The 15,794-nt window shown below is 33.8% G+C and overlaps 1 protein-coding gene across 1 annotated transcript; it reads left to right on the top strand.

The window, feature by feature from the left end:
• Positions 1–207: 207 nt before the first annotated feature.
• LOC115979517 (probable sodium/metabolite cotransporter BASS4, chloroplastic) lies at positions 208–12,194 on the top strand. The gene is made up of 14 exons (XM_031101576.1): positions 208–541; positions 1,459–1,564; positions 2,410–2,517; positions 2,600–2,667; positions 3,647–3,725; positions 3,862–3,920; positions 4,010–4,078; positions 7,391–7,504; positions 9,167–9,188; positions 9,624–9,691; positions 10,599–10,684; positions 11,061–11,190; positions 11,702–11,803; positions 11,934–12,194. The coding sequence occupies exons 1-14, from the start codon at positions 362–364 to the stop codon at positions 12,006–12,008; spliced, it is 1,266 nt and encodes a 421-aa protein (XP_030957436.1). The 5' UTR covers positions 208–361; the 3' UTR covers positions 12,009–12,194.
• The last annotated feature ends 3,600 nt before the right edge of the window (positions 12,195–15,794 follow it).

The raw sequence follows: 15,794 nt of genomic DNA, 5'->3' as shown, positions 1-15,794 counted from the left end.
GATCACCACCAACGGTCCACAGCCAAGGACAATTGCATTTGCAGGAATGAATATGATTGATGGTACAGTTCCAGGATAACCCATGAAAAAAAGGGACCATACAAGTCCTTTCACAGTGAACATGGCCCTCCTAATTTCCCAAACCTTTGGTTTCATGTGAGTCACGTGTCCTATATCTACCATTATTTATAGTACAATAATTGGTTAATTGAATTCAAAAAAAAAAATTGGTTAATTTGGACCACCTGGGTCTTCAAGAAACAGTATAAACAGAATTAGAAATTAGAAAAACACAATTCCATTTGAATATTGTTCCAACTGCCACTGTTTAGGCTTCTTTGCTTTTTCCAACGTTTCCGTTATGATGAAGCCAACACAGAGTTTCAGACCAACTATGTTATCTGGGTACTTTCCTCGACACAACCCATATTTTTTGTCCAACAAATACAATGGTCTTTTCCATGGCTTAATTCTCGTTTCCAAGCCTACTGTAAGGACACTTCCATTGACTATTATACGTGCCACTGACAATTCCAATCAGGTTCATCTTCTTCAATTCCCCACTTTATTACAATTTCTTGATTGCTTATTTATTTTGATAATATAGTCAAGGTTGATGTTGAGGTTCCCAAATTCTAATTTTTTTGTATGAAAATAATGCGTTCCAGGTATTTTTGTTTTTATGTTTTTACTAGTGGTCTAGTGCTCTCACTTAGAAATAAGTACCCCAAAAAATACACTTTTTTCTTTCTTTCACATTTCAAGTATACAACCCCATTTAATAGTGTGAAACTTTGAAAAAAAAAACAATTTGGCTCAACTAGTATATTAATGACTTTGATTGATGAGTTGTTATGTAGTTGGTGTGAGAATTTTTGTGCTATGAATCACATGTTGTCCCAACAGCTATGCATTAGAAAATGTAACAACATTGTGGATATTAGGAGAGCTTATAACGAGATGCCGTGTTGGAGACTAAATTTACTCTATTCTTATCATTTTGGCATTGAGAGAGTTGTTGTGGGGCATTATTGCTTGGCCAATCTATGTGCATGCTTTCGTTTTACAAGTCATATTTTAAATGATTATCTATGGGCAAATAGTGTATACAACAGTAGGTTATGTCACATCATAATCCTATAGGCATCTTTATTGGTGTATGTTCAAATTGAGAAACCAGATACTGTAAAATAAGTTGAAGAAGGAAAAGTACTTGGATGGCAAAATGAAAGTGATTTGTCATGAAAAATGAAATGTATGTTCCATGATTATGTTTGAAGTGTCGTTGCCTTGAAGCGATGCTCACATTTGAACATCAATTTCTTCACTTTTATGCTTTAAAATCCCTTCGTTATCAGTAATTGAAATGAATGCTTCTTTAGGAATAATAATTTTGGAGTGATTGGTGACATGCCCACCTATGTCTGCTTGAAGTGAGAAGTATTATGTGCTTTACAGGGAAACTCTGATGCAAGTAATCACAAGAAGGTTACGATAAAAGCAAATGTGTCAAACTTGACTAAAGCATTATTAAATTTCACTATGACTAACTTCCTTCCTATAGGTAATGTTGATCATTTTTGAAGGACTAATTTATTTATTTCCACATTATATACATTGTCAGTGGAAGGTGTTTTAATGTGGTTTCTTTACATAAGGGTGGGTTGAATTTACATGACCCTTATTTCAGTTCATTTTTTAGTTTTGATCTGTCAAAATCATACATTTCTTGATTGTTGGTAATGTTCCTGATAATATTGACAAAAGCCTACAATTACTCTCAAGAAAGCTTCATGATTGGCATGAGTATCTCGCTCACCAGCTTAGACTCCATCACATAGGTGCTAATCTTGATTGACATGAGTATCTCATGGTCATGCATGAGGCCCAGGTTATGGTAACCTTTGAGGCATCAATTTGGTGTTCTGTTTGAGCCTGGCCTTGAGTGGTGTGCTTCCCTTGCATTTGAAATCTGTGTGGCTTGTCTAGTTTAATTATTGGATTAACTTAGTTGAACTCATATTTTGTTCCGCAAGTTCTTCAATGTAGTCAGATTTTCACCACCAATACCGGGACAAGACCATCATCACCATTATTACCTTTTCAATCTCCTGATTGATTTATTGTTAGTAATATGTTCCTTTAAAGCTTTGCCATTTTTCCTTTTGGAACTAAAATATTTGTAATTATTGAGGTCAGAGGGATACCCTAGTGGTTTTAGCACCTCTTGTGGTTCCTGGGCACTAGGGTTCAAACCCCACCAGCCCCCTTCACCCTATTTGCCAATCCAAAAACGAAAAAATATTAATTGCTTCTGTAAATTTACCTTTTGACAGTGCAAGATCCTGCTTTCTGTTTTCACTGTTCTTTACACAGTCAGTTCACTAATCTTGTTACTTAAATTTGTAGCTCTAATCAGTGGAGTAGTTTTGGGATTTGCAAATCCGACTCTTGGTTGTCTTGCACACAAATATTCACTGTCAAAATTTAGTACTTCTGGAATTTTCTTTATCTCAGGTGGAGTTCTTGTATTCATTATGGATTGTATGTTTAGATGTCTTTTTGTTAGCCATTCCTGAACTCCTCTTGAATCTTTTAGGGCTGAAGTTACAGGGTGGGGAATTTCGAGCAGTTTCAGAAGCATGGCCTGCTGGAATATTTGGGCTAGTATGACCTCAAAATTTTCATTTTTCTTCTGTTTGTTAAAGTTTTGGTGATAATGCTAGTCGCGACTTGCCGTTGTGTATATCCTTCTCTTAGGAAGTTATTGATCAACCAGGAGAATTTTATGCTAATTATCCTTTCAAAGTTTAGTCACTTCATTATGAAACAAACCATATATTTTGTTCACAACTATAGGAAAGCGCTAGCCATATATGCGCTATACCCCCAAAATGACTAGTCAAGTTACAATTGGGGCTCCTAATAATCACTTATATATCTCATTTCAACTTAGTAAACTCTTGATGTAGGACTCAGCACACACCCTTAGCATAAGCCTACACAACACACAATCTACATAATTCAGGTTATCATAAAAAGGATTTTTTATGCCCCTTATAATGAGCTAACCTTATCAAATACATTTCTCTGATTTTTTACGCAGTATCTGCAGATGTGATGCATTTTAAATGCTTTAGGATATCTACTAAATTCTTCAAAGCAAGATGTTCTCAAGCCTTGTGGCTTAGCCTACACCTCCCATTCCTCCCATAAGGAGAATCAGGGCTCAAACCTCGAGCTCCCTTAGGAGATTTCTCAAATTAATAATAGAATATATATATATACATACACACATTACCAATAGAAGGGAGGAAAAATCATCAAAGCAATGTAGGTTCTACTCAATTGATCATTCTAGCAACACCATCCTCCCCTCTCCATTAAAAGAAAGAGAAGAATCCTCTCATCATATTCATCTATCATATAATAGGCAGGCATGCTAATACCTTGGTGTGTATATTTGTAATAGAGAATAATATTTTGAATTTGTAGAGGTGCTATTTAAATAAAGCCTCAACATGCTTTGCTAATAGTGGCCTTAATGCTTCTTCAGTTCTTCTCAAGCATATTGATATATGCGAAGATGTATATTGATATTTCCAATAGTGTGTACGCCTCTAAGTGTTTTACTTGATTGTTTCAGGCTTCTATTCTGTTGCTTAGTCCCTTCTTCTCCAGTCTGATTTTGCAAGTTAATCTGGCACCTCGGGAGTTTGTAACAGGCATGCTGGCTTAACACAAAAGCTGCAGTTTGTTCTGTAATCCAGTTAAATGAATGACGGATATTTTTTGTTCATTCAATATCATGAAATAGCCTTTTTTGGGCAAAGCCACTGATTTTGACAATTCTTGGTACAGGATTGGCTATTTTTAGTTGTATGCCAACAACATTATCAAGTGGAGTTGCACTGACACAAGTATTCTCCTATTTATCTCTCTGTACTATAACGCTTTCTGAAAACATTCTGCTATATACTTAATGAGGGTAAGCGTGGCATAAATGCAGCTTGTCGATGGGAACTCTGCTCTTGCTCTTGCTCTGACTGTGATGTCTAATTTATTAGGCATTTTGACAGTAAGTTTGAACTTTACCTCCTACTACTCCTTTATGGCCCACTTGGTACCCTTACTAAATTATGCTCTCTGGAGCACATCAAACTTTTTTGTCTAGTTCATTTTATAATTCAAGTAAGCATTATAGGAAGAGGAATGAACTATATGTTTTATCATACATTGACTTCAAGGCTGTTTTAGCTTCTGTGAACCTCTAATATGGTTTATTGTATTGTTATAAATGGATAAATTGCAGTTTGGTAAGGAAGGACTTGGCTAAGTTTTCACCATTGTTATTCACAAATAATTAACATGCTGATTGCTGAATAGAAAGTAACACTTCATCGTTTATATACAAATGTCTCAAATGATATTCCATTCGCAAATCTTTTTATTGTTTCCTTCTGTGGAAAGGGTCAAATTGCAGATGTCAAATGCAATGTATTTGTTGGAAGTTGGTTTCTAGGCCAAAACAGAAATGTGGTTGCATTTAATCCTTGACCCGTTTTCCAGTGTTTTCATTCACACATTAGGTTAGGATTTCAATTGCTCCTTTGTTTTTGTATGCTAAAACTTTTCCTTATGTTGGTGATATACGTTACAAGAGAGGATTTTTACCTCGTGTGTCCTAGAATACTGTGTTTACAAAATGTTGATCTAGTTGATAATAGTCAGAACTTGTCCCTGGTTCCAATTTTATAGGATTTCATTTTTATTTCTTCGGAACATAAGGTTTCATAAAAAAAGTTGCTCTGTTTGTTGTTTGTTTGATTAATATATACTTATACCTCTTTTTGCTGTTACAGATTGTTTTTACTGCTCTTGGCATTGATATATGTTATGCTGAGGAGAAAGTGTTTTGGACTATACTTTCTCTTCTTTTTCAGTTTTTTGCTTTATTCTATTTTATTTTGCTTTTTTTTTTTAAGCTTAATTTGTAAAAGGGTAGGCTAGGAGTGATTTGTGAGCTTCTTAAGCTTTGAAGTTGGAGATGGTTGAAGAGTGAGGTTTTGGGATGACAAATGGTGTGGGCATCAAAGCAGTGGATAAGGATCTGTAGGTTTATTCCTACTTGGAGACTTAGGTTGGAGGAGAAATGAGATCTTGGAATATTAGATTTGTGTGACATTTGAATGATTAGGAATTGGAATTAGTATATTCAATCTGTTCTATACTTTGTTTTCTAATATACTGAGTGGTAATTGCCTTGTTGAGATAGTTGAAGTTTTTAGACTGACTTGTTGTGAGTTTAGTTAATTATAGTCACTTTATGTGAAATACAAATAGAAAAAATAATCACACAAGAGACACAGGATTTACATGGTTTGACCTTAGGCTTACATCAACAGCGAAATACAAATAGAAAAAATAATCACACAAGAGACACAGGATTTACATGGTTCGACCTTAGGCCTACATCAACAGGTGGTGCCACTGATAAAATTTCACTAGGAAAATTAGGAGATTACAATGGTGGTACAAAGACACTCCCACAAAACCCAAGCCCCAAATACACCCAAAAAGCTCTCTGACAAAAGCAACTGGCAAGAACAATCTTCGTAGCTGCCATGGCCAGCACCCTTTCTTGTTCAAATTAACAAGAGGTTGGATTTATATATATAAAAGAATAAGGTCAGCTCAGTGTACATAATGTCAGTTTCGCGGTATTCCTAATACCACTTGAATTGGACTAAAGAGCTCACCGGCTCTCTATAGGCTGTGCTATAGGGCAAAACTAAGTTGCATCTGTGCACCTAAAAACAAGCCACATTAATAGGCTTTAATTGTATGAAAGGGAGATTAAATAATAATGGGAAATTGGATGTTCAATCCTATTATGAGGTATTGTAAGGGCCAACCTATGTGATCATTCCTTGGAAGAGTATTTGGTTTAACGAAGTTCCTAACAGGTGGCAATCTTTGTATGGAAAACAATGTGGGGGGAAATTTTTTACTTTTGACAATCTAATTAGAAGAGGCATATTCCTGGTGGACAGGCGTTGTACATGCAAATGTAGCGTTGAACTGTGGATCATTTGCTAATACATTGTCTAGTTGTTTGAGAGTTATGTTCTCTTGTATATTCATTCTTCAGGGTGTGTTGGGTGACGCTGAAGGGAGTAACAGATATGTTTTTTGGTTAAATCATTGGTTTAGAAAATATGGGAGTTCCTTGGTTTGGAAGATGGTTCCATTGGGTCTAATGTAGGTAATTTGGAGGGAGAGGAGCAATCATACATTCAGAAATGTGCAGATCTCTATTATTGATTTGAAATCCTCATTCTTGAGATATTTTAGTGATCTTGCACTCTAGGGTAGTTATACAAATTCAAATTGGGATCATAGATTCTTTGTCTTTTCTGTTAGGATTTTTAGTGTTGGCTAATTTCATGACAAATTTATTTTATTGTTGAGTTCAAACACTCTGTGAACATACGCTTGTGTTTGTGTGGGGGTGTTGGTTACTGCTTTAAATATGTTTATCCATGCAAACCTTTGCTTGAATATTGAATAATTAACTTCTCAGCTAATAATTGAATTAATCCATTAAAATTGGTAGTTAAGTCATGTAGGGGTCCAAACAGTATTTCTTAGTTTTGCATGTAAATCTTGTTTCCTGCAATTCTTTTGGAGATTTGTATAAATCCTTTTTTCTCCTGAATGGTTTGTGTATACATGCTGTTACACAAAGTTTATTCCTTCTCACTAACAATTATTTTATATCAGGAAAAAAAAAAAAAAAATTGTTTTCTACCATTGGACCTTTTACTACCTCTGGAATTTCGGTATTAAGAGAAGCTTTGTCATCTTTCTGTGCTTTTATTCAAGCACCATTAAAGTCCATGTTCAGTCACACTATTTATCCTTCTTAAAAATATATTAAGCTTCTAAGAATTCATTGCTAATGTAACGGAATGCTTGCCACAATATAATAGAAGTTTACTAAAATGGTTCTCTGTTCCATGTTTTTTTCCCTAATTTAATGTCGTGATGATGTTATTCCTCTAAGCATCATTTTGTTTCCCATATCTAAATCAAATTTTGTTATGTTGATTTATACAAATGCTTCAGCAGCTGATACTTTTCTCCTGAACTTTGCTATTATACATTTATTGTTTTCACTGCAAGAAATTTGTAGTTGTTCTTAGATGACTGCATGTGCAGTCTGCTTTCATATGAAGACATCTAGAGGAATTTTTTAATCAGATAAACATGAGTTTCTTTAATCTTTTTCTATTCATAACATTTTTGAGTATCATTTTCATGGAATACCTTTTTTTTTTTAATGCCATTTCCTTGGAATACTATGCTAATGGTTTGTCTGGCAATACAGGTGCCATTTTGGATCTCAAAGGTTTTTACTGATGATTTTGGTGTACCCATTCCAACAAGGGAGCTATTTTGGAGTCTTATTTTGACACTGCTCATCCCTTTAATCTTGGGAAAGGTTCCCTCCAGTGCCTTTAGTTCTAGCTATTGTACTGAAGTTAGCCTAATTTTGGGGAAGTATCTCAATACCTCCTAGTTTGAATTTTTCAGTGAGGCAGAAATAATAAAGTTTGGATGTAGCAGCAAAACTAGTAACTACCCATTTCCTAATTGATAAAAGCCCAAGCTAACAGTCATTCAAAACCTCCCCTTAAGTTTTTGACCTGATGTGGTACATTGTGGAGTTCATTTAGCTGAACTGGAAGTTTGAATGTCAATAACTATATCCAGATCTAATGTTGTATCTCATTTGGTCAAGAGAACAGGATTAGCAGATTGTCACACTATCTCTCTACAAGTATGACCGGTTCTTCTATTAAATACAAACTTATGGTACAAGAACATTGAAACAACAGTTTCCAATATATTTTTGTTTCTGATGTACTTGTCTCTAATTCTGTTTTCTGGTTCCACTGTGATGAAGCATTCTAGATTGTTGCTAAAGCTTGATTGTCAATAAGAATCACATTTAGGGCAACCCATATTGGAATGTTTGGGATTCATTGAGTTGGTCAAACATTTTGGTCCCTATTCTACTTGATCCTGAGTAACATATTTTAGATAAGCTAACTGTCCACTTAAATGTTAGCTTACAGAAAGGCTAATTATTTTCGGATTTTTTCACTTGTTGATCAGATTTAGAAGCACCATTTAACGAGGTAGACTCGCATGTTAGCTTTACCCATGGTTTAGTAAAGACTTTACTAGTGGTGAGTCAAGGTGATTTTGCGTGTTGGTGGTTCTCATAGTTGTGCAAGGAAGATTCTCATGTTTGCTCTACCCTTGATTGAGTAAAGGGACTCTATAGATATGCTTTAGACTTAATGGTAATGTGTGGCTCTTGAATTTTTAAGAAAATGCTTCCATTCAAAGAGAGATATAGCTTGGTAGAAGGACTACATGTGAAAGGGAGATTTATTGGAATATTAGCATGTGAGTGGTGTGGTTAGTTAAGTCCCACATTGGATAGTATTATAAGAATGAGTGGTTAATATAATAAAATTGTGCCCTAATCCAAAAGTTTATCCTTTTGGCTAAGTGGTTTCCCAACATGTTGTATGAAACCCTCACAAATAGACTTCTCAAATTGTCAATATTTAACTCTCACATACGCAAGATCCCAACACCTATGTTGCTGCAAATATTCATTATTTGAAAGCCACCTAACTTACTACTTATAGATACCTGCCCATAATTTAAAACCATGATCTGTTTCATCAGCTCAAGTCTCTTGGTAAGGAATAAAATAATAGAATGCCCCATATCTGAAGCATCACTAGTCCAAATACTTTCTTCTATCTGAAGCATCAATCGTCCAAATACTTTCTTCTGTAATTTGATTCTCTATCAGGACTGATATACAATCATCAAAAAATACTGAATTGTGTATCATCTATATCAAAAATCAAAAACAATTTATGCCCTACTTGTGTGTACTATGTCTTTCTCTTTACAATATACTATTCTTCCCTCCAGAATTTCTCACTTTTCTATTCCTGGATTATGTTATTGTTAAAAATGTTATAGGAAATATCAGGTGGATGTTTCGGCTTCATCATTTTTATCATGTGCCTTGTCTTTCCACATTTTTCTGGATTTTTATGTACTTTTTCATTGACAGGTAGTACGGAGTATGTTGAAAGGTAATAGTTCTAGTTTTTTTCCCCCTCTTTTTGACATTTGTTATCTCTTTTGTGTACAGAAAGATTCCAAATTGTCTCCTTACATCTAAAAATTATGTATATGATGCTTTTAAACTAAAAGGATCATATATTATCCTCCTTGGCATAATGGAGTAATGATCTGCTATGTTTAATTTGAACTTGAGTATCACCTTCTATGGTAATCCCTTTTAATGCTTTTTCATACTGTGGATGTTTAAAATATGAGTCATGTCAAATGAGAATCCCTCTTTGGATACATTCAAGATATGACATGATATGACTTTGATTTGCAGATATACGTTGATATAAATATTATATGATTCTCATTATTATTAATTTTATTATCTTTTCTTAAATATCTTTTATTATAATACACTTTTCCCACATAGGTATCTTATTATGATTATTTTATAGGTCTGGCAACATTCATTGATCAGAATCAGAGGATTTTCTCAATGCTAAGTACAATCCTTCTTAGTCTTGTAAGTATTTGATCTTCTTCTCAACATGGAATGCAGGGGCTTTTCTAAGTTTTATGACCAAAAATAAATTATTGATTATACTTTTATTATTTATACTTTTATTATTTATTTTTGAAAAGTTATCATTTTTTATTTCACCCCTCATTTTGACATGTTAATTTAAATTGATAGCTTCTTAAATGATAGAAGCTTTTAGTATATTCTAGAAAAAATATAATCCCAATTGGTCAGAAGTTTAAATGCGGGTGGAAACAGTAATTAAAAATTGTGGAAGAAGTTGAGAAAATGAAGGGGAATGGCTTCAAGGCATATCAATTTAAATGCTTACTGCAAGGTAATATCACTTTGTACCAATTCTTGAAATTAGTGTCTTTATTCTATTGAATTGGGGTGCACTGAGGTATGACTTGTGAGGAAATCTACATCCATGACACAATGAAGCATAGTCTTAAGGTTATGTTTCTTTTGTTATGCACTAACAATAGTGTATACCTCTTAAGAAAACAGGTCTGCTCAAAATAGCAATTTTCCTGATCTTCAGGTGAATGATTTACCACTAATGTTTAGAAAGAAAAATATTATAGAAAGTTATGTGACGATTGGAAGAAGTTAATAAGAAGAAATTGGGTTTGAAGTCTTTAAGAGTTCAATGACTTTAAAATGTTAAATTTGGGGTTTCATTATGCCAAGAGCCTTGTATCTCAACACTTCCTGATATTTCAAACGGAAATGACTAGGGTTTGTTTGCGAAGACTTTATCCTACCACTGCACCTTGAATTGTTTAATTGCTCATCTGCTTCTATTTGGTATTTATTACTGGGATTTTTTCTTTTGGAAGCTATTCTGTATATTTTTTTTTTTTTGGAATTTTATTTTTTAATTAATAATTTTTTTTTCTTGTTCTAGACACCATGGATGCAAGTAAGTAAATCAAGACCCTTGCTTTTAATGGTTAAGCCGCAAGTATTTATTCTGGCCATTGGGATGGGAATGTGAGTTCTTCATAAATCAATTAGACATTCTTTTTGTGTTGTCTGTTTAGTTATATTTCTATCTTGCTTTCAAATTTTTTTTTTTTTTTTTGGGGGTGGGGAGAGGGGTGTTCTGGACAAAAAACTTACTATTTTAGTCTCATGATATATTTCCTCCATTATTTTTCGTTGATTTTTAGTCCACACTTAAGCCTTAAAGATGTTTAATTTTGGCACCTTAAAAGAAGGGTACCACAGTAGCCTCCCTTTTTTTTTGGCATTTTTTCATTATTACCTTTCTCTGTCACAGTTTTCTGTTTAGTTCTTTTTAGTTAACAAAATTACAGGGGGAAAAAATTTACATTTGACAAAGATTATTAATTTCATTTGTTTGCAGACTTGTGCATCTCACCTTACTGGGTTTTAACACCGTTGCAATAAAGAGCATGTCATCTGGCTTTTGTGGTAGTAAATCGGTTTTTTCTAAGAAAGAGAATTTCCGTGCTCTCTTAATACTGTGTAGCCAGGTTAGTACAGTAGACTAGTAGCCTTGAATGATGTCATGCATATAGCTACATGTATTTGTCTATATCGTTAGATACTAACCAATTGGCTTCATCATGCAATCAATTTGCTGGAACTTTTGAAAACTAGAACTCAGTTATGCAATGCTGATTAATATGTCCTGTTTAATATTCCTATATATACATCTACCTCATAAAAGGCTTTGATCCCATCTATAATACCTTACATGTTTTTGCCTGAATGAATTGGCATCAAATCTCTTTACCCTTCATTTTGGACGCATAGAAAATGAAAATTTCCAAAACAAAAAGGAGAGAAAAATAAATAAATCTGTAATTTTAATGCCTACCATGGTGGATTGGTTGTTCCTTACCTTTTTGGATGGTTACTGTAAAATGCATTTCTATTTGTCAAACTTCTGTTAACAATGTATTGTTTGTAATGGATTTTTTTTTTATTAAAAAAAAATCCTTAATTGGATATTAGTTGTTACAAGTGTACCTCATTTTGCAGAAAGCTCTACTTATCGTTGTAGCTGTAGTGGAGCAGCTAGGTGGTGCACTTGGTGAATCAGGGCTGCTAGTTCTTCCTTGTGTTGCAGCACATATTAACCAGGTTTTCCTCATCTGACCCTTTTTTCTTATCACAAAATTTTTTTTTTCTTATTTGTTTCTGTTTCTTTTCCCTTGGTTTAAGAGCAAGTCTTTGCGGAACACTTTTGGCTTACACTAAATTATTGTTGCAGGTCATCATCGATTCATTACTAGTAAACTTTTGGCTTCAGAAGGATCGGTCATACAGCAAAAAGTTTGAAGCATGACCATTCTTGGTTGAGCAATTTCAGTAACTACTGTAAATTTGTTGTGCCTGTTAGCATTACACCTCATATTACTTATTTTAAAGTATGAAAAATTGCTGCACAAGTAATATATAACTGTGCTAGTTTCTCCCGGCAATTTGGTCTTTGATTTGGTTAGCAATAAATATGTTAGGATTGCTTGAAGTATATTATAAATCTTTAAGAAACTAATACATCCTTAATTTCTTCAGTGACTCCAAATCAGTCATCACAAAGTACTTATTTTTATTTTTGAGTTTTCTTCAAAGACAATGTGTAAAGGTTACTGACCATAGAAAAGCAGTCCATATAAAAGATTGTACCCAATGCACGAGGCTCCCACTTTGTAGGGTTCGAGAGAGGTGATTGGTAGGTAGTCTTAACCATCCCCCCTCCCCCGGCGCGTCTTTTTTTAAGAGGCATCAACTTGGACTTGAACCCTCGACTTGTTGCTTTTGGTGGATGACACTTGCTATTGCACCAAGACACGACCCCCTATGCTTGTTGGGTATGTTTTAAAATTTAAGCCCATGATATTTTGTTGTAAAGCCCAAGCCCATACTCTAGAATTTTCCTTGGCTGGCGTGGGAATTTTTGGCAGCAAACAAAACCCTCAATCTTCTCATATTTCCATATAAAATAGTCAGCCGCACCTTCCCATGTTTTGCAGAAAATACATAGCGACTTGTGACATCAATGGGAAAAAAATTTCCTTTGTTTTTGCCTTTCCCTTTTTCACTCTAATCATCTTTAGCTACTTCCTTTTTTTAGAGCTCTAAGACTATCAAAAAAAATTTCTGCATATATGATATTAGTTAAAAATAATAAAACATATATTACTTTTGATACTCTAGCTACTTTATTTCTACTAAAAATTTTCTCTTGGGCATTTGTGACGAGTTCGAAACTCTGTTTGTGAATGCACATTAACAGAGTTGCCATTGTATCTTGGAGAGCGACTGTCTGAGCCATTTGCACCGATTGATTCATTCCAGTGGGGGCGAAATTGCTTCTTAAGGACAGCGGATTTAGTTCCGTGCCTCGGCAATAAGTTTTACTTAATCCTTAATTTCATACGCTTTTGTACTTGTCTATTTTGCTTATAAGTTAATTTGAGCATATCTCGTTTTATTGATATATTATTGATATTGCTTTGTAACTTTATTAATCAACTTGGACAATTTTCCAAACTATACTTCCAACACTTCTGATGCTCAATAATCTAATAACTTGTTATGGTTGGAAGAAACAAAGTACTTCTGATGCTCAATAATCCGATAACTATTCCATGATCTCGCTGATATTAATTAACAATCCCTATGCTGATGCTTCCTTGGACAGTATCTTAGTCATCATGCTAATGCAGGAGATCTTGAATAGATTGTGGAGGCAGCTTTGGTCATTTCCTCTCACTTTTGTAATCTTTGATCTCTCTAAAGTGAAACCAAAGTTATAGTAGGATGTAAATTAAAGCAAATAGTGGGGTTGATGAATTGCTTTTCAAAATTTATATTTTGGTGGTCCTGCAGAGCTACTGATGTAAGGATGTAGTTCGAAGATTAAGACATCAAATTCTATGCTAGGAATAGGGGGTCACTAATTACTTTATTAAGTCTTACGAAGCTGCAGAAAGGTAAAGGTTGGAACAAAAGAAAGTGATTCCTGTGACCTATGTAAAAAGAAGAAAAACAGAAAAAATAAAGGTCATTCCAATCAATCAAAAACAAAAAAGACTTACATTAATGTTACCAGAAGAGAATGGAAGAAGATTCTTAAATGCAATTCAAGAAATCTCTAATACCTAGGATGGTCCCCGCTTCCCTAGGGTGGGGAAGCTCTGGCAGATGGGGCCAAACTCAGTCAAAGTGGCCTTTCGGAGAATGAATGGCTAGACATGGATAATTGGATGCAACATAGTGTTTATTATTATTATTATTAATATTATTATTATTATTATTTATAGATTTTCTATAGAGGATGCAATATAGTGTTGCCATCACTATAATGAGACCTTGACATGCTTTTAAATAACCAATTTTTTTTATGTAAAAAAATTAGACATATGACATACTGTAATTTCCTTTTGTTTTGTTTTTGGTTTTTTCTTTGTTTGTATCATTTAGTAGTTGGAAAGGTAGAATTTTATAATCTTCATTAACCACACAAGAATGTGTCAATCAAGTTACAAAACTATTGACATAACATACTACAATTAGTAAAGCATAGAATGTAACAAATGTATTGCCATCACTATAACGAGATCATGACATACTTTGAAATAACCAAAAAAAAAAATTTATAAAAACAATTAGACACATGACAAATTGTAATTTTTTACATTTATTGATCATTTGATAGTTGATGAGGTGGGATTTTGATAGTCTCCGTTTGTATAGTTTTAAAAATTGAATTGGACCGGCCAGTTCAAGTAGAATCAAGCACCAATTTGGTTTGATAAAAGCCTCAAAAATGGAGTAAAACTAGGGACCGAGACCAAAACCGGTTCCTTAACCATACCAACTTTCAAAATCATATTCATTAAAAATATTAAAAATGTACCAATTGAGTTATAAAACGCTTAACGTAATATACTGCAATAAATAGAGTATAAAATGGAAGCAACGCCTAATTATCTTATTAAAAGTCAACTTTGTATAGAAGTCCCAAAAAATTACTAAAAAAAAGGATTGTTGGGTTATATATTCATCTGTTATTAGCCGTTGGAAACAGAGAAAGTACCACTTATTATTATCCATTCTTTTGCTAGGTATTCCAAATTTCCAATTGTTCTTGAAATGAAATTTTCCTGTCTTGTACTTGAGCTGTTAAATGGTCTGCAAGTCATTATGAATCTTTCTTCACTCAAGTAAGTAACAAACTCATATCCAAAAAAAAAAAAAAAAAAGTAAGTAACAAACTAAATCACTGACTTTTATTCTGACCTATCCTGCTATCTAGTACTTGCTAATACTGTCCACAATATGAAGTGTGGTTTGTTAGAGAGGGAACATTTCTTGGGTTTCTAACCCATTGAAAATCGAGAAAATAAAAAAGGGATTCGTTGTCCAGTGTCCACTGGTAGAGCGCAATGCTGGACCTGACATCTTGATATTATCAGGCATTGCAGAGGTCATCTCTGATGCTATCGAGATTTGTTCACAGTTTTTTTCGAGTCTTAGATTACTGAGTTTGCATATGCATGCATGTGTTTTTCTGTGGACCTATGCCTTTACTTTTTTTTTTTCTTTTTCTTTTTTTTAATAAAAGAATTAAAAAAAAAAGGGCTCGCCCACGTTTTGAGTATTAATATGATATGTCACTATTTGTATCTATAACTTCCATATTTTTAGGTGTGGTGGATCATAAGAATTTTTTTTATGATTAGACCATTTCTCCAAATGGTTTGTGTGTCTGTGCCTTGTCTTATGCAAAACATTTACAAAACTTTTGGTCAGTATACAAAGTAACATAATTATGAATAAATAATAAAATAATTAAGAGAATTTGAGAATATGTGGCTCTAGAACATGCATGCAAGTTGCACACTTGGTATGTTTGCAAATTAATGATCAGGATTTGGTGTTGAGTTTTTAATTTATTGAAATAAATGACATGCATTAGATGGAAGTTATTTTCTGATAAAAAATTAAGGATGTTTTAACCCGACAGTAGTAGGCTCTTTAAAGTTAGCAAGTGAAGAATTTGTTGTATTTTGAAAGTAAATTGCTTTTAACACAATAGGTAGATAGCAAGCTCTTGTGAATAAGG

Source organism: Quercus lobata, chromosome 1 (genome assembly GCF_001633185.2).
Source record: "Quercus lobata isolate SW786 chromosome 1, ValleyOak3.0 Primary Assembly, whole genome shotgun sequence".
NCBI lineage: Eukaryota > Viridiplantae > Streptophyta > Magnoliopsida > Fagales > Fagaceae > Quercus > Quercus lobata.
The sequence above is the reverse complement of the archived record's forward strand: the minus strand, read 5'-3'. Positions and strand labels throughout refer to the sequence as shown.